Here is a 15,397-nt window from a genome sequence, read left to right on the forward strand (position 1 = left end):
ACTTTTGAAGTGAGCCTTCAACCTTCAGAGTTATTTTGAGATGAAGTTTATTGAGGTCAAGGTGAAACTTACCGAGCACTTCAAGGTCGAATGTACGGCTCAATTCACCGGCGTCGTTACTAGCGATGCACGTATATCGACCGCTGTCCGTTACTTTAGAATGCGCTATAGCGACCTGTTTACCGACCACATCGATGACTAAACCGCCCTTAGACACGAGAGAGTAGCCATCTTTTAACCAGCGTACTTTAGGCGGAGGTACACCGGCGACCGGACACTCCAAGATCACCGTTCTGTTCATTATTACTCTCGGGTTGTCGACGATGTTCGCGTCATCGATTGTCGGAGGAACTGAAACGGTAAACAATACCCCAGGAACATATGAACTCACAATAATGGAGACCGTTGGAGTTTGCAGAATTCTTACCGATGACTTGCATGTTGAAATCTAGTTTCACGTTTCCGGCTCGGTTACGAGCGATACACCGGTATTTCCCAGAATCCTCGATCATCGTGTTTAGAATCTCTAACTGACGACCTTGAGCCAGAGCGTTAAATCGAGGGTCGGACAATGTGATTGGATCATCAGCCTACGGACAAATGGACAGATTGAATTGAGTTTAATCTATTTTTATATCATGTACGTAATGCAGAACGAGTTTGAAAATATCAAAAAACAATTAAAACAAAACATAAAATTTGAAAAAAAAAAGATTTAATTCATCAACTTGTTTCTGATTCAAATAAACTAAATATTCTCCAAAAACAAACTGAAGACACAACAGTCAACCCTTAACACTTACCACAATTATTCCTTAATTCTAAGCAGCTTGTAATTCATAGAAACAGACAAAATGTACATAAAAATATGTATGGATAACATATTTGAGAGCTATGCTCTTCTAAGTGGACTTCATTTTTATTGTTCTGAGTGTTGTGTTTGATGTCCTAGAATCATAGGTCTGATGTCTGGGAGGAGGGATATCTGGGGGAGAGGGGATTTCTTGTCCTAGAAACATAAGACTAATATCCAAGTAGAATTGACTTACCTTGTACCATGTGATATTAGGGAAGGGAATTCCCATTGCCGGACAGTTCAGGATCATTAAACGACCTTTAATGACCTTGGGAAATAAGTCTACATTGTTACCGTCCAAATATGGTGGAACTGAAAATTTCAAATCGTGTAGAGTTAACCGTGAAAACTGTGACTTAAAGTAAGAATGAGTTCATTAAACTGCACCTAGTTCCACAGTTGTGGCTTAGAATTTATTGTCAGTTAAATTCATTGGCAAATTTCAAACTCAATAGTTCTAGTTGAACCCAGAACTGTAGAACTGGATCCTGTGTGAGATGTAAGAATTCAAAAATAAATCAATGAATTGTATTCAATCAAAGTTGATGTTGAAATAATCTTAGGAATTCATCGTACCTAAGACATCTAAATCGAAGTCTAAGTCACTTGTACCGGCTTTGTTTGTAGCGATACACGTGTACCGGGCGCTGTCCGTCGTACGGGCTTTAAATATCTCTAACTGCGTCCCTTCGCCGTGGATACGCACGTGCTGCCCGGATTCTAGCGGGATTCCGTTCCGTAACCATTGGATTTGCGGTTCGGGAGTTCCCTTTATGGGACAATACAGAACGATGGAATCATTAGCGTTGACATCAGGAGTTCGATTCAGGTATGTGTCATCAACGTGAGGTGGAACTGAATGAAAATAACAGGAATATGATGACGATGACGATGACGATGAAATACTACCTATGTAGCGCCAATTTCACCGATTCACTGTTTAAAGGGGCTTTTAAGTATCAATGGTAGATCACAATATCCGTGATAAAACGATACGAGTAAAATCTCACAATAAAAGAATTAGATGATAAAATGTTTATTAAAATATATAAGAAATATTTCGGGTGGTTACTACCACCCTTCTTCAGTCTAAAAATGACTTTTTAGTGACTTTTTATTGTGGGATTTTACTCGGGCTTTTAAGTAATCCGGTGAACAGGAGGAGTCTTTTTTCTTAATCAGTTTCATGACAGATATTTAGTGGGGCGTCCAAAAGTGTGAGCAAGAAATTTGAAAGACAGTGCTTGTGCTAACAAACTCTTGAGCTACTGTGGCTCATGGTAGTTTAAGTAAGATTGATACAAACCTAGGACAGACAGTCGGTAATCCTGTTCAGCAGATCCTGCCTCATTGACAGCTCGACACGTATACCTGCCCGTATCTCTAACGGCAACGCGTTTGAATTGCAGTTCCTGTCCGTTCTTTTGTAAAGCTATATTCGGCCTACTAACATCAAGAGGACGACCCTCCTTATACCAGGTGATGTCCGGAGCAGGAATCCCTGTCGCTGGGCACTTGATAACGATCGACCGATTGACGACCACCTCGATATCGACGAGACTGATCTGATACGAATTGATTTTCGGCGGAACTGAAAACACAGATCAAAACAATCATTGTTCCCGCGGTAACACAAATTCAAAATTCCTTAATTTTTTTTCCAAATATTTCAAATATATGTATTTCAGATAACCCAAATGCAGATACTGTCATACTACAGGGACGCAAACATTTTAGTGGTAACTGGTTGATTAAGGTGGCTTTCCTCTGGCAAATGCTACATGAAGTGTAAAATGAATTTCCAGAATAGAAGAAAATCATATCATATCAATATTTCCAAACAGGGAAATATCATCATGAAATTTCCAAGTTTGCCGCAATTTCCCGGTAATGTAGGAACCATGAACGGGTCAACCTAAACTCTCGCATAAAGATTCTTCCCACATGTATAATGCCCCTAGTTTATATCACATCAGTATTCCTGAAGATGACTATGGGTATAGTTGAAACATTGAAAAAACTACTGGCTCATGGAAACATATTGGACTCCTTATATTCTGTGTGCAGGGATTTTATATCATCTTTACCACGCGAACTCAGAGTGTTTCATCCATGGTTAAAATAAGGACAACATCAGTATTCCCGAAGATGACTATTAGGATTAAGTCGAAACGTTGAATAAACTACACCAGCTCTAGGAAACATTTCAGGCTTTTACTTAGTGCAGGATTTTATTGTTTCTCCCTTGAAAGCAGCTCCAACCCTGCACCCCTCACGAATAAACACGGTACATACCCATAACGTTGAGACTGAAATCGAGGCTGTCGTCTCCGGCCGTGTTCGATACTTTACAGGTGTATAAACCGGAATTCTCAATACGAGCGTTGATCACTCTCAACTGTCGACCTCCAGCGAGCAGACGCAGATTCTCATTACCCTCAACTTCGAGAACTTTATGATTTCTGTGCCACGTGATCGTCGGAGGCGGTACTCCGACGGCGGGGCAACTGATTATCGTAGATCGACCAATCACAACCGACGGATTTGTATTTGTACTTCCGACATCAATTTCAGGCGGCACTAAAGACAGGATCAGGATATGGCAATTTCAGACGGGTTTTAAATTCAGGTAACTTCCAGGGCCAAATTTCACAAAAATGATTTAGGCCTAAATGGATTTAAGATAAACTGAACTAACGAAGAAATTAAACCGATTTAAGAGTTAAACCTTTTTGTATAACTGGACCCTGGGCAATAGATACAATAACTTAGCTCTGGACCCAGTTCTACAGTTCTGAATCCACTTCCACAGCCCAGAACCCAGTTCCACAGTTGGACCTGGGTTCAGAACTGTGTTAACGCTGTAGAACTTGGCTCAGAATACTGGAACTGGGTTAAGACTGCGAAACTGGGTCCAGAACAGTGGAACTGGGTTCAAAACTGTGGAATTCATTGGTTTTTATTTTGAATTACAAAAACACAAATGTTGGAAAAGTTGACATGGTTTCCTCAAACCCTTATTTCGGGTGTTCAGTAGGAAACTAAACAGGGATTGAGGTTTAAAACTTACCAAGCACACTAAGATCAAAGTATTTTTTTGATCTTCCAGCGACGTTCTGAGCTTCACAGGAATACCTCGCCGAGTCGGTCGGAGCCGTGAATCTAATTTTTAATCGATGCCCATGGTCGATTATTAATATTTTCGACGTATTTTTTGTGATCAATTCATCCCCTTTGAACCACTCGACGAGCGGTTTCGGTTTCCCGGCAACTGAGCAGTCGAAAATTATAGTGTTGTTTTCGACCACAGAAGGTGTCGTAACTCCGCTTTCATCTCCGGTGATTTTTGGAGGAACTGAAAGACATTTCAAAATAAATTTTGTGCAAAAGTAAAACGTTAAGTTTTTGAAAAATGTTTTGTCTCACTTTTTACTCAATTTGAAATGTAATTTTTTAATCTTTTCTTGAACGACATTTTGAGGCTTTTCAAATCTTGTTTTTATACTTATTTCAACAATTTTCTCTAAAACTTAATAGTTTTCTAAGAAAGATTCTAGATTTAAAAAAACTTTTTTACTTTATTTCATACATTTTCTTTGATTCTTTGATGATTGAATGAAAGATCCTTGAAAACTCCAATTTGTTTTCATACCTTGAACTTCTAAAGTGTAATTTCTGGAAGTTTTCCCAGCAGCATTTACAGCCTCACAGATATACAGACCGGTATCGTTCACCTTAGCGATCGACAACTCCAGACGTCTGCCTCGCGCGAACATACGAACGTTCGGACTCTTAGGATCGATTTTAGTGCCATCTTTATACCAGGTTATTTTCGGATCAGGATGGCCGCTGACTCGACAGTCGATGATTAGAGGTCTGTTGACGGTTACTCGGAGATTGTTGTTAGAGGAAGCGTCTGCATCAATCTCCGGTGGTTCTGCATCAAATAAAAGAAAATGACGTTCATCAAAATATTTCAAGATTTGAATGGTAGTGTAATAGATCCCGAGCCCCAGGAATTACACAGTTCAAGATCCAGTAAGTGACCCTGGGGAACTATTTCAATGATCCACTGGTTAAATTGCAACTTCAGCAATTTGGCTGCGGGTCAAGTTGGTCAAAAGTTGGTCCGAAGTTAACCATCAGATATACCAGTTTTTGTCAGTGTCGGTTATCAACGGGTTAACTTTAACTAACCTTTGAGCAGTTGGACCCAGCACCCGAACGGCTATATCCTAAACGGATTTTTAGAGTTAAACTTTATGAAATGATGCCCGAGGCTGCACTTGCTCAAAAGTTGGTTTAACTGAGGGATAAATACCAAAGTAACAGTGAACTTTTACTTGTCACTATGTCACCTATCCACTGGTTAATTCAAACTAACTTTTGAGCAAGTGCAGCCCCTAATCATTAAATTAGATGTTGAAGGCCAAAATATGAAAAGTTTATAAACTATAAATAATGATTACGAACCGTGGACGTCTAAATCGAAGTTTTTCTCGGTTTCACCCGCTATATTTCTAGCGATACACGTGTAGCGCCCTCTAGCGCGACGACTAGCGTTGAATATTTCCAGTTCTCGACCCTCGTCGAATATCTTCGCGTTTTTCTCTGACAGGAAGTTCATCGGGCGGCCATTTTTATACCAAGTGATCTGCGGCGGGGGAATCGCGTAAACCGGACACGTCAGAATCGTGCTGTGTTTTATTATGACGTTCGGATTCAACGGAATTCTCGGATCTTTTCCTTTTTCGACGTCTTTTAATTTCGGGGGAACTACGAAAATAAAACGGCGCGAAATTTACGATCTCCGTTCAGTTGAAATATACGTCACATGGAAATAACTTCTGTTCGATGACAATATGTATCTTACAGAAATAACCAAATACGTATATCACAGAAATAACAATCTATTCAATGAAAATTCATATCTCACAGAAATTACAGTTTTCATAAACTGATAAAATGCTTACCGTAAACTTTAAATTCAACAATGCGCGACTTGTTGCCGGCGGCGTTAACCGCCAGACATTTATAGATTCCAGCGTCCTTCGCCTCCGGCACGAGAAACTCGAGCGTTCCGTCGGTGTGGATGGCGATTTCGGGTTCGGCCCCGGTTAAAACTTCTCCGTCTTTATACCAGAGTATGTCTGGTTTGGGGGTACCTTTCGCCGGGCAGGCCAATGTGGCGCGTTGTTTCTCTACTGTACTAGTGCTGTTCGACAAACCACGCGGCAAATATGGCACAACTACAACAATAAACACCACGCAGATTGATTCATAGATTGATAGATTGATTGATTGATTGATCGTCTGATTGATCAACTGATTGATTGATTTTTAATATTTTCAACTCTTTTCAACTTTGTCTCACACAGTTTGACAGCTAATGTCTATTTATTAATTGATGAGACCTGTTTTTCTTGGATATTTTGCTTACTTTTTGGGGTACATACCTCATTTATGTCTTAACAGAATGCCAAAAATCGCGGACAACAACTGAATATCCGATATATTTCCAGTTCTGTACCAATTAGATGGATTGGCAAAAAGACTCCTTAAGTCCAGTTGAATGAGAGAGAAAATCCTCCATTTTGTCAAATTTCTTGGATTTGAACATTGTTACCATGCCTACGCCACCCTGATTTAGTTGTTGAGACCCCACAAGAAAAATAACTTCATTTCGTAGGCATGGTGACAATGTAAAAATTCAAGAAATTTCACAAAATGGAGGATTTTCTCTCTCATTCAACTGGACTTAAGGAGTCTTTTTGCCAATCCATCTAATTGGTACAGAACTGGAAATATATCGGATATTCAGTTGTTGTCCGCGATTTTTGGCATTCTGTTAAGACATAAATGAGGTATGTACCCCAAAAAGTAAGCAAAATATCCAAGAAAAACAGGTCTCATCAATTAATAAATAGACATTAGTCATCCATTGTGGGATGTGTAATTTGCCAACTTTTTGAAATAACCCCATACGTTTTAGAAATAATTGGGAAATGTTTTCGATAACTGACCAGGGGCTCCAGTTGCTCAAAATTTGGTTAGAGTTAACTGGCAGACAACACCAAGGATACAATGCAATATCAATGGTCACTATGATATTCATTCACCAGAATCCAGTTCCACAGTCCCAAGTAAAGATTTGACTATTGAGGTAAAACGTGAAAATAAACTAATTTCAACTCAGAGTTAACTCTTTACTCACAACTGTGGAACTGGGTCCAATTTACTTTTACCAATTTTGAGCAACTGGCCCCAGATTTTTGAAATAACCAACCAGATTTTGAAATTCAGACAAACTTTTGAACTAGCTTCTTGAAATCAAGACCTATTTCCACGGTTGTGAGTTTGAGTTGAAATCAGCTAATTTCGAACTCCTCCAACTCCCAACTATAAAACTGGACTCGAACCGATAGTTAAACTGACCGTGAACGATGAGTTGTATTTCTTTAGTAGCGGAACCGGCGTCGTTTTCGGCGATACACGTGTACCTCGCGGCGTGATCCACCTGAACGTTGTGGATGTACAACGATCCGTCGTCTTGGAAAATGAAATCCACGTTCCTCGGGTCGAACGGGTCGATGTTGACGCGGTCTCGTTGCCAGCGGATTTTAGGCGGCGGATCACCGAACGTGATACACTCGAGAATCACCGGTTTACCGCTGATAATCGTCTGCTCTAACGGATCGTCGCCGTCGGTAACACCCGTTATAGATGGCGGAACTGAAAATAAATGGGGCAAATTTCAAATATCAAGGGCGGCGTTATTTCAAATCTCAGGAGCCAGGGTCATTTTCTATCTCAGGGGCAGGTACATTTAAAGGTAGGGACACACGAGCGGTTTTTTTGCGCCCGATCGCGAGGATTAAATTCGCCAGCAAATTCGCCGACGAATTTATACGCCCGATACAAGCGGGCACACGTAGCGTACAAAACCGAAATTTGGTCAGCGACTGGCACTTAGTGGGAGAGAGTTAACGAATCAACAATGCATCCTATTGGTTGATAAAAATGGATCGCTCGCCGAAATTCGCCGAGTGCGGGCAGACGAGCGAATTTGCGGACGATCCGATCGCCGGCGTAAATAATTGGCCGAGAATATTAAACATGTTCGACACTGGTGATTTGCCGGGCGATCGAGTCGGCCGACGAAATCGTCGTCGCCATGAGTGGCCATACGAGCAAATTTCGCCGCGATCAAGGGAAAAAATACGCTCGTGTTCCCCTACCTTAAAGCTCAGGGGCGGCGTTATTTTAAAACTCAGGGGCACGCGTAATGTAATCTAAGGGGTGGGAGCACTATAAGTCTCATCCTCTCCTCTGGCTTTCTTCCGAATCTTTTCATGACAAAATAGCAAGATTTTTGAACATTTTTCGCATAATTCTCTGTCTAGATTTTGCACAGGTCGGGGTGCAATAATGAATACATTAACATCAGCAGTTACTGATCACAATCTGGACAGACTTAGGATAGAATTTCTTATAACTTCAACACTTCAACAGTTTGTGCATAAATTCTTAGCTCCACCGTTTAATGGCGTCAAAGGGGGAATGGAAATATTTTGACGAACAATTTTCTTAATAAATTTTTCATACATTTTCATTAATTTACACGGGTACTTTACATTTTTCACATGGATGTAACCCGAATTCAGAGATCTTTCACTACTTAATAAATCACCCATGAAACTGAAGAATTTTTACCGTGAACCAATAAAGAGACGACTTTAGTTGAATTTCCGGCTTTGTTCGAAGCGATGCATTCGTAAAGTCCTTGATTTCGAATATTAGCGTCCAGTATTTCGAGACCTCCGTTGCTAAGGACCTACAACAATCGATGCATAGAAATTCGTCGTTAACGTAAATTGTGGCGATTTCAACTTCGATATTCGAAATATTACCTTGAATTGAGTGACGTTAGGTATAAGTTGGCCGTCTTTTTTCCAGGTTATAATGGCAGCAGGAATCGCCGTGACCTCGCACGGGATTACGATATCGTCACCATTAACGACGCTGTATTCATCTTCATCTCGGTTTATTGTGGGCGGAACTAAAATACAGAACATAAGTTTGAAAATGAACTCCAACTAAAGAACTCTTTCAAACTCTCACTAGAGATGATCTCTATTAAGAATTCAAAATGTCAGATATTTTGATTCGAATTCTTGTTGAATAAAATTCGTTTTTAATCATTTAGTTCCTGTATATAGAGGTTTTTAAACGTAGTATCTGTTCTCCACGACTGAGTGTACAGGCTGCTCTATCACTAAAATACAGGGGTCAGTTGCTGGAACGTTCATTAAAGGTAGCTGGCGGATAAATGCCATAGCAATAATGAGCTTATGATTCTCACTATATCAACTATCCACTCATTAACTTACTAACTTTTGAGCAACTGATCCCTGTATTTTTTGTTGTTTTCAGAATTTTAGTTTTATACAATTAAAATACTGACCTTGTACGAACAAATTGACTCTTTTTGTAGCGATTCCGGCCACGTTCAATGCCGTACAGCTATAAACAGCAGTGTCCTGGGGATCCACGCTGAATATATTCAAACTACCGTCTGCCGCTATCAGATAATGCGGGTCAGTCACCGATATACGCTGACTGTTCTTTGTCCATGATAATAGAGGGCGTGGATCGCCGGTCACATGACAGTCGATCATCACTGGATCGCCGAGGGTAACAATGATTTTAGCTCCGTCTTCGTTTTCTTCAATTTTCGGCGGAACTGTCGAATAGAAGGTCGAGGCTGTATTTACCAACATTGCTGATAATAGTTAGAATACAGAACACGAAGGTAGCAATCAGTTTGCAGCCTGGAATTCAGGCCGCAAAGAGGGTTCATGGTCTAGGCTATAAGGGGAGGGCTAACCTGAGGGGAGTAGAGTCCAGGCTGCAGATTGTCTAAGGGGGTACAGAGTCCAGAGTACAGGTTGTCTGAGGGAGTACAGAGTCCCTGCAGATTGTTTGAGGGGTACAGGGTCCAGGCTGAGGTTGTCCGACAGTCCAAGCTGCAGGTTGTCCAAGGGTCCAGGCTGAGGTTGTCCGAGGGTCCTGGCTGCAGGTTGTCCAAGGGTCCAAACTGCAGAGGTTAACTAAGGGTCCAGGCCCCAGAGTTGTCCAAGGGTCCAGACTGATCGGGGCTGCAGGGTATAATGAACACTTACCCTGAACACTAATAGTCATTGTATGCGTGATATTTCCCCCTACGTTACTCGCTACGCAAGTATAATCTCCGGCATCTTCTGCTTGAATATTCTCGATCATCAGATTCCCGTGCGCGTCCATTTTGATCGAATCCGTCTCCGTCAGAATACCGAGTCCTTTCAACCACGTCAAGGTCGGCGGAGGTGTTCCCTCTATGATCGTACAGGTCAGCACGGCCGTGTGACCTTTATGAACTACCAGCGACGACGTGTACGTTCGAATCTTCGGTAGAACTGAAATTACATAAATGAAAAATTATCGACTCAACAGCTCGAGCACAGTTTCTCTCTTGGACTTAGATTTAAGATCAGTTTAAGACTATCTTTAAACTAGAGCGACTTAAACAAGTTGAGACCAGATTTAAGACACTTTTTGAGCGTAAGTTGTAACTGCGCACTCCTCGGCCTAGTCCGACAGTCATGGCTAAAGATTTGAGACACGTCTAAGGCCAACATAATTCTATACCTAATCTAACAATTTAAGTCCACTTTTACAACTTAAATCTCGACTTTGGAACCGAAAGACGCCGGAATCTATAAATGTCTGTTCTCCGCATGCTGCAATTCTAAAGGGGGCTGCATTCATTGTTAAGTGTATGAAATCATGGCTGATTCAGCAGCTAAGCTTTCAATCCCCCAAAAAGTACAGAAAATTAAGCTTAATTTTTGTATAATCTTCTATTTTTCACATTACGTATTACGAAGCTCAATATATTTCAAAGCAATTATCGGAACTGATAGAATATTGACATCCACTCTGGTGGGGGCAGCAGATTTTTCATAGGGGGTGGCTGATTTTCAGAGGGGTGGATGTAAAAATGAAAGGGGTGGCCACCCTTCTAAACCTGTTGCGGAGAACACTGAGTTCCAAAGGCAAGACTAAGTAGAGAGGAGGAGACTAACCGATTCCTGTAATCGCTAATTGCGCCATCACTTCCCATTCTCCTAACGGATTCTTTCCTTTACAAATATACAACCCCTCATCTTTACGAGCAGCAGCTGCAAACAAAAAACAAACCGACCAACAATCGAAACCGTTAGAAATATCGCCTTTAGATAACTTCAAAACCGATTAAACGATCGAAGCGTCTTACATTGAACGAACAAACTTCCGTCTTGTAGAATCTTGTATCGGTCGTGGTTGATTGGTCGACCGTCCTCATGTGACCATTCGATCCGCGGAATGGGATTTCCAACGATGCCGCACGGTAACGACCCGTTCTCGTGAATCCCGATACCGACGCTGTAGAACGGAAGAGCGCTGGTCGGGGGAACTACACGAAACACAAATTGAAAGAATACCAACAAAACTTTTACAATTTATTTCGATATACTGGAATTGTGTTGAAATGTCGTTGTAATTCCTGAAATGTCATTGTAATTGTTGAAATGACGTTTCAATTGTTTATATGTTGTTGTAATTTCAGAATTCTCTTTGTAATTGTTTAAATGCCGTTGTATTTGTTGAAATGACGTTTTAATTGTTGAAATGACGTTTTAATTGTTGAAATGTCGTTGTAATTCCTGAAATGTCGTTGTAATTGTTGAAATGACGTTGTAAATGTCGAAACATTGTTGTAATTGTTGAAATGTCAGTTAGCGTTGTTCGTGCAATTCTTACCTCCGACTTTCAATCTCATGACGGCGCGATCGGAACCAGCGTCGTTAGTGGCAACGCACGTGTAATCGCCTTCGTCTTGTTCTTCTATTGTTAGTATGTATAACTCACCTCCGCTCATCTGAACCATCGTTAACTCATCCAACTATAAACGAACGATCGGAAAGATTTCATAGTCGGCTCGTGCAGACGGAGTCTAATTTGAGTTTGACTTTTAAAGCGTCAAATGAAACGCTCCACAAACACTCTCAATAATCCATGTAAGGGAGCTACGTAAATCTAGAGTATGGAGTCTAATTTGAGTCAACTTCAAAAGAGTCAAAATGAAACCTATCACAAATACTATAAATAATCTAATACAAGTGAGCTAAACCTAGAATTTTGGAGTCTAATTTGAGTCTAAGTTTCATGTTTACTCGAAAGAACTAAAAAATCAACACCCTCTACAAACTCTGTCATTATCATTGTGGGTTAGAATATAGTTAAATGTATATAATATAATTGAGTTGAGGTGCAAAAGTTTTTCGATTTGATTCGAGTCCGAGATTCAAAATGGATTCATTTTCAAACTTTTAACGTGAAATCAAACCCACGCAACTTTGGAACTGGATCCCGGATCCCCGGAGATTGAGCCTGTAACTGTGGAACTGGAGCCGGCAACTGAGTTTCAATATGAAATTCCCATCTCTCTGATACTTACAGCTTGGTCGCCTTTATACCACGTAATATTAGGTTGTGGAATTCCCATCGCTTCACAGAATAAAGCAGCGGAATCCCCTCTAGCAAACAGATACTGTTTCTTCACCAGTTTCACCCTCGGCGGTTCTGATAATAAACAAAATATTAAAATGTGCAAGTTACTTATGAGCTCAGTCTCTGGATCTGTCTCATTCAGTCAGACTCAAGTCATACAAGGGTGGCCATTTCCACATCCCCAGATAATGAAACATGCGTCGAAAGCATTATCCCAATTTTTTCCATGATTTTGGTAAAATATGTCAAATTCCCGGAGTTTTCAATGATTTCTTTTCTTATTCCATGCGTTTCCAGGTTTTCAAGGTCAGTGTGGCCACTCTGGATCATTATGCTTACGCTTAGTGAATCGAATTCGAAATACAAATTGAGACTCAAAAATTTAGACAACTTAAGCCTAATCTGACGTCTTGACCAAATGATCACTTAACCCTTTCAGTGCTGACTAATCAATACCCTATAGGGCTGGAGATAATCTGAAAATTTTGGAAGATTCCTCCCTAGTGTGTTGAATAATGGGAATACCAATATAGTGCGTCTACACCGTGGTGCGGTGTATCATTAGTTACTAAAAGTTCACTATGTTTGGCAGGTGCTGCCATTTTTCAAGAGAGATAATTACTAATTAGTAATTACATCAATACACCGCAGTGCAATGTACTAGCAATATCCATCACCAATTTATACACCGCACTACGGTGTAGACGCACTGAAAGGGTTAAGCGAGTTTGACTGTAATTGTTACTATGTCGGTCAGTTATCCACCAAATATAGACTTTCAGAATAGGACGAAATTGTCTAAAGTCCGATTAATACAGTGGAACCTCGTTATACAGCGAACTTCACCGGACCAGAAAATACATTCGTTATAACCGTCAGTTCGTTATATCCAGTGTGAAATCAATTAAATCGTCTTACTTGGGACGAAATTCTACATTTTTTTATATCCGATGAATCGTCGTATCTGAGTTTGTTTGTTATAACGAGACGTTCCACTGCATATTGTGAATTGTTCAATAACGTACCCCAATATTCCAATATAGCAACCTCTGTATCCTCTCCGGCCGGATTCGTCGCTATGCACTCGTATTGTCCAGCGTCTTCTCGCTTCAGATCGGTGATGGTCAACACGCCTTCTTTAGTGAACGACAGCTTATCGGAATTGCTGATCACCTGACCGTCGCGCATCCACGAGAACAACGGTTCCGGGAATCCGGTCGCAGAGCAATGATACGTGACGTTCTTCTTCGTTCCGACAACGAAACTCTGAACTTGCGGGTAAATTTTAACCGTCGGGGAACCTTTAATTATGATATCATCGATATATCAAAACCAGATATCAACAATATTAGGCACAAAATCGTGATTAATGATGTACTAATCACAATTCATAGATAGTCGATCTTTGGAAGTTTGTTAGTTAGTTACCTAATCGTGGGTGGTAAGCTTTTTATAATCGGATGGGCTTATACCACAACGTTAGGGCCAAAACACGGTTGAAAAAAGTAACACTTCGAAAATATACTTTCTATTTATGAAAATTTTTGGGAAAAAATCCAATCGTGAAACTAAACCAGACAGGTTACTGACTAGAAGTTTGTATGAACCAAGGTCCACAGTCCAGGCAAATTTGATTCTGAAGTTAATACCTTTTCATTTCCAATGTTTTAACTCAAATCTCTAGATTCGGGTTCAGGATTCTGTTCTATAGTTCTTAGATTAAGTTAAAATCAGGTCACTGTTTTAACCCTGGGCGCGGTTTTATAGACTGGTATTGCCTTTAAACTGCATGGCTGTCAACCATGCTATTATGTAACACATTGAATTTTTATCAGTAACATTTCATTGAAATATGAAAGAAAATGTTCAAATTAATCCATAATCAACAGTAAGACCATCAGTAACATTTTTCATATTTCTGTTCAAATCAATCAGTAATCAACAGTAATACCCTCAGTAACATCTTTCATATTTCTGTTCAAATTAATCAGTAATCAACAGTAAGACCATCAGTAACATCTTTCATATTTCTGTTCAAATTAATCAGTTTTCAACAGTAAGACCCTCAGTAACATCTTTCATCTTTCTGTTCAAATTAATCAGTAATCAATGGTTAGACCACCAGTAACATCTTTCATATTTCTGTATGCATCAAACAAATTAAATCAGTATTTCTCTTTATAAAATAGTAACAAGTACTGAAAATCAGCGACAGTCGGCAGCTCTGATCCCAGGGGTCAACTCTCTGGATTAAAGATACCAGTCTATAAAACCGCTTAAGATTTCAACTGAGAACTATAGAACTATGGAATTGTTTTTCATAAACTTACGATTAATGAAAACGTGAATCGTCTCTTCGTTGAAACCTCCTTCATTCGCCGCACGACAATTATACTTGCCTTCATCGGATATCTCTACATTCCTGTCACATTTTCAAAAGTTAAATTCAGATTCAGTTGATTTGTTATTGAGGCTTTTTTACAACCCAAAGATGAATGAACTTCGGGAACATAACTTGGGCTCAGTTTCACAGAAAAAAGATTTTAAATTGATTTAAGACCATTTGAGTGAAACTGGACCCAGACGTTGAGATTAAGGTAGCATGGTTTGCACAGTTACATGAATACAAAATTCTCTAGTTTTTCCCAAGTATTTGATGGGTGATTTTTCAATTTTGCCAAATGGAAATGAACAGATACCCTCATGCTACAGTCAACATTTTAGTGTTGACTGGTTGATAAAGGTGATTTCTAAGAAGAATTCCTGAAGAAAGTTTCCTTCGGCAAATGCTACGTGAAGTGTAAAATGAATTTCCCAAATATTTCCTGGATTAGAGGAAAATCTATCCAATTCCCAAATCTTTCCAAACCGGGAAATATTATTAAGAAATTCCAAAGTTTTTTCACGGTACTATCTTCCTGTTTAGAGAAAGGTTTCAGACGGAGATTG

At 40.0% G+C, this 15,397-nt stretch overlaps 1 protein-coding gene across 1 annotated transcript in view; it reads right to left on the reverse strand.

Moving 5' to 3' along the window:
• LOC141908119 (hemicentin-1-like) overlaps nucleotides 1–15,397 on the reverse strand; it is a 61,562-nt gene that overhangs the window by 24,488 nt on the left and 21,677 nt on the right. Inside the window, exons 9-29 of the mRNA XM_074797969.1 lie at nucleotides 14,779–14,870; nucleotides 13,474–13,749; nucleotides 12,396–12,520; nucleotides 11,699–11,840; nucleotides 11,172–11,351; nucleotides 10,981–11,076; nucleotides 10,039–10,311; nucleotides 9,321–9,599; nucleotides 8,767–8,915; nucleotides 8,570–8,690; nucleotides 7,292–7,588; nucleotides 5,830–6,105; nucleotides 5,330–5,632; nucleotides 4,509–4,793; nucleotides 3,927–4,211; nucleotides 3,152–3,436; nucleotides 2,163–2,447; nucleotides 1,433–1,711; nucleotides 1,050–1,168; nucleotides 428–590; nucleotides 73–351 (exon numbers count right to left, since the gene is read on the reverse strand). Of these exons, the coding sequence (XP_074654070.1) occupies nucleotides 73–351; nucleotides 428–590; nucleotides 1,050–1,168; nucleotides 1,433–1,711; nucleotides 2,163–2,447; nucleotides 3,152–3,436; nucleotides 3,927–4,211; nucleotides 4,509–4,793; nucleotides 5,330–5,632; nucleotides 5,830–6,105; nucleotides 7,292–7,588; nucleotides 8,570–8,690; nucleotides 8,767–8,915; nucleotides 9,321–9,599; nucleotides 10,039–10,311; nucleotides 10,981–11,076; nucleotides 11,172–11,351; nucleotides 11,699–11,840; nucleotides 12,396–12,520; nucleotides 13,474–13,749; nucleotides 14,779–14,870 (4,589 nt within the window). The remainder of the gene's footprint in view (nucleotides 1–72; nucleotides 352–427; nucleotides 591–1,049; nucleotides 1,169–1,432; nucleotides 1,712–2,162; nucleotides 2,448–3,151; nucleotides 3,437–3,926; nucleotides 4,212–4,508; nucleotides 4,794–5,329; nucleotides 5,633–5,829; nucleotides 6,106–7,291; nucleotides 7,589–8,569; nucleotides 8,691–8,766; nucleotides 8,916–9,320; nucleotides 9,600–10,038; nucleotides 10,312–10,980; nucleotides 11,077–11,171; nucleotides 11,352–11,698; nucleotides 11,841–12,395; nucleotides 12,521–13,473; nucleotides 13,750–14,778; nucleotides 14,871–15,397) is intronic.

The sequence above is a fragment of the Tubulanus polymorphus genome, chromosome 7 (genome assembly GCF_964204645.1).
Source record: "Tubulanus polymorphus chromosome 7, tnTubPoly1.2, whole genome shotgun sequence".
Taxonomy (NCBI): Eukaryota; Metazoa; Nemertea; class Palaeonemertea; order Tubulaniformes; family Tubulanidae; genus Tubulanus; species Tubulanus polymorphus.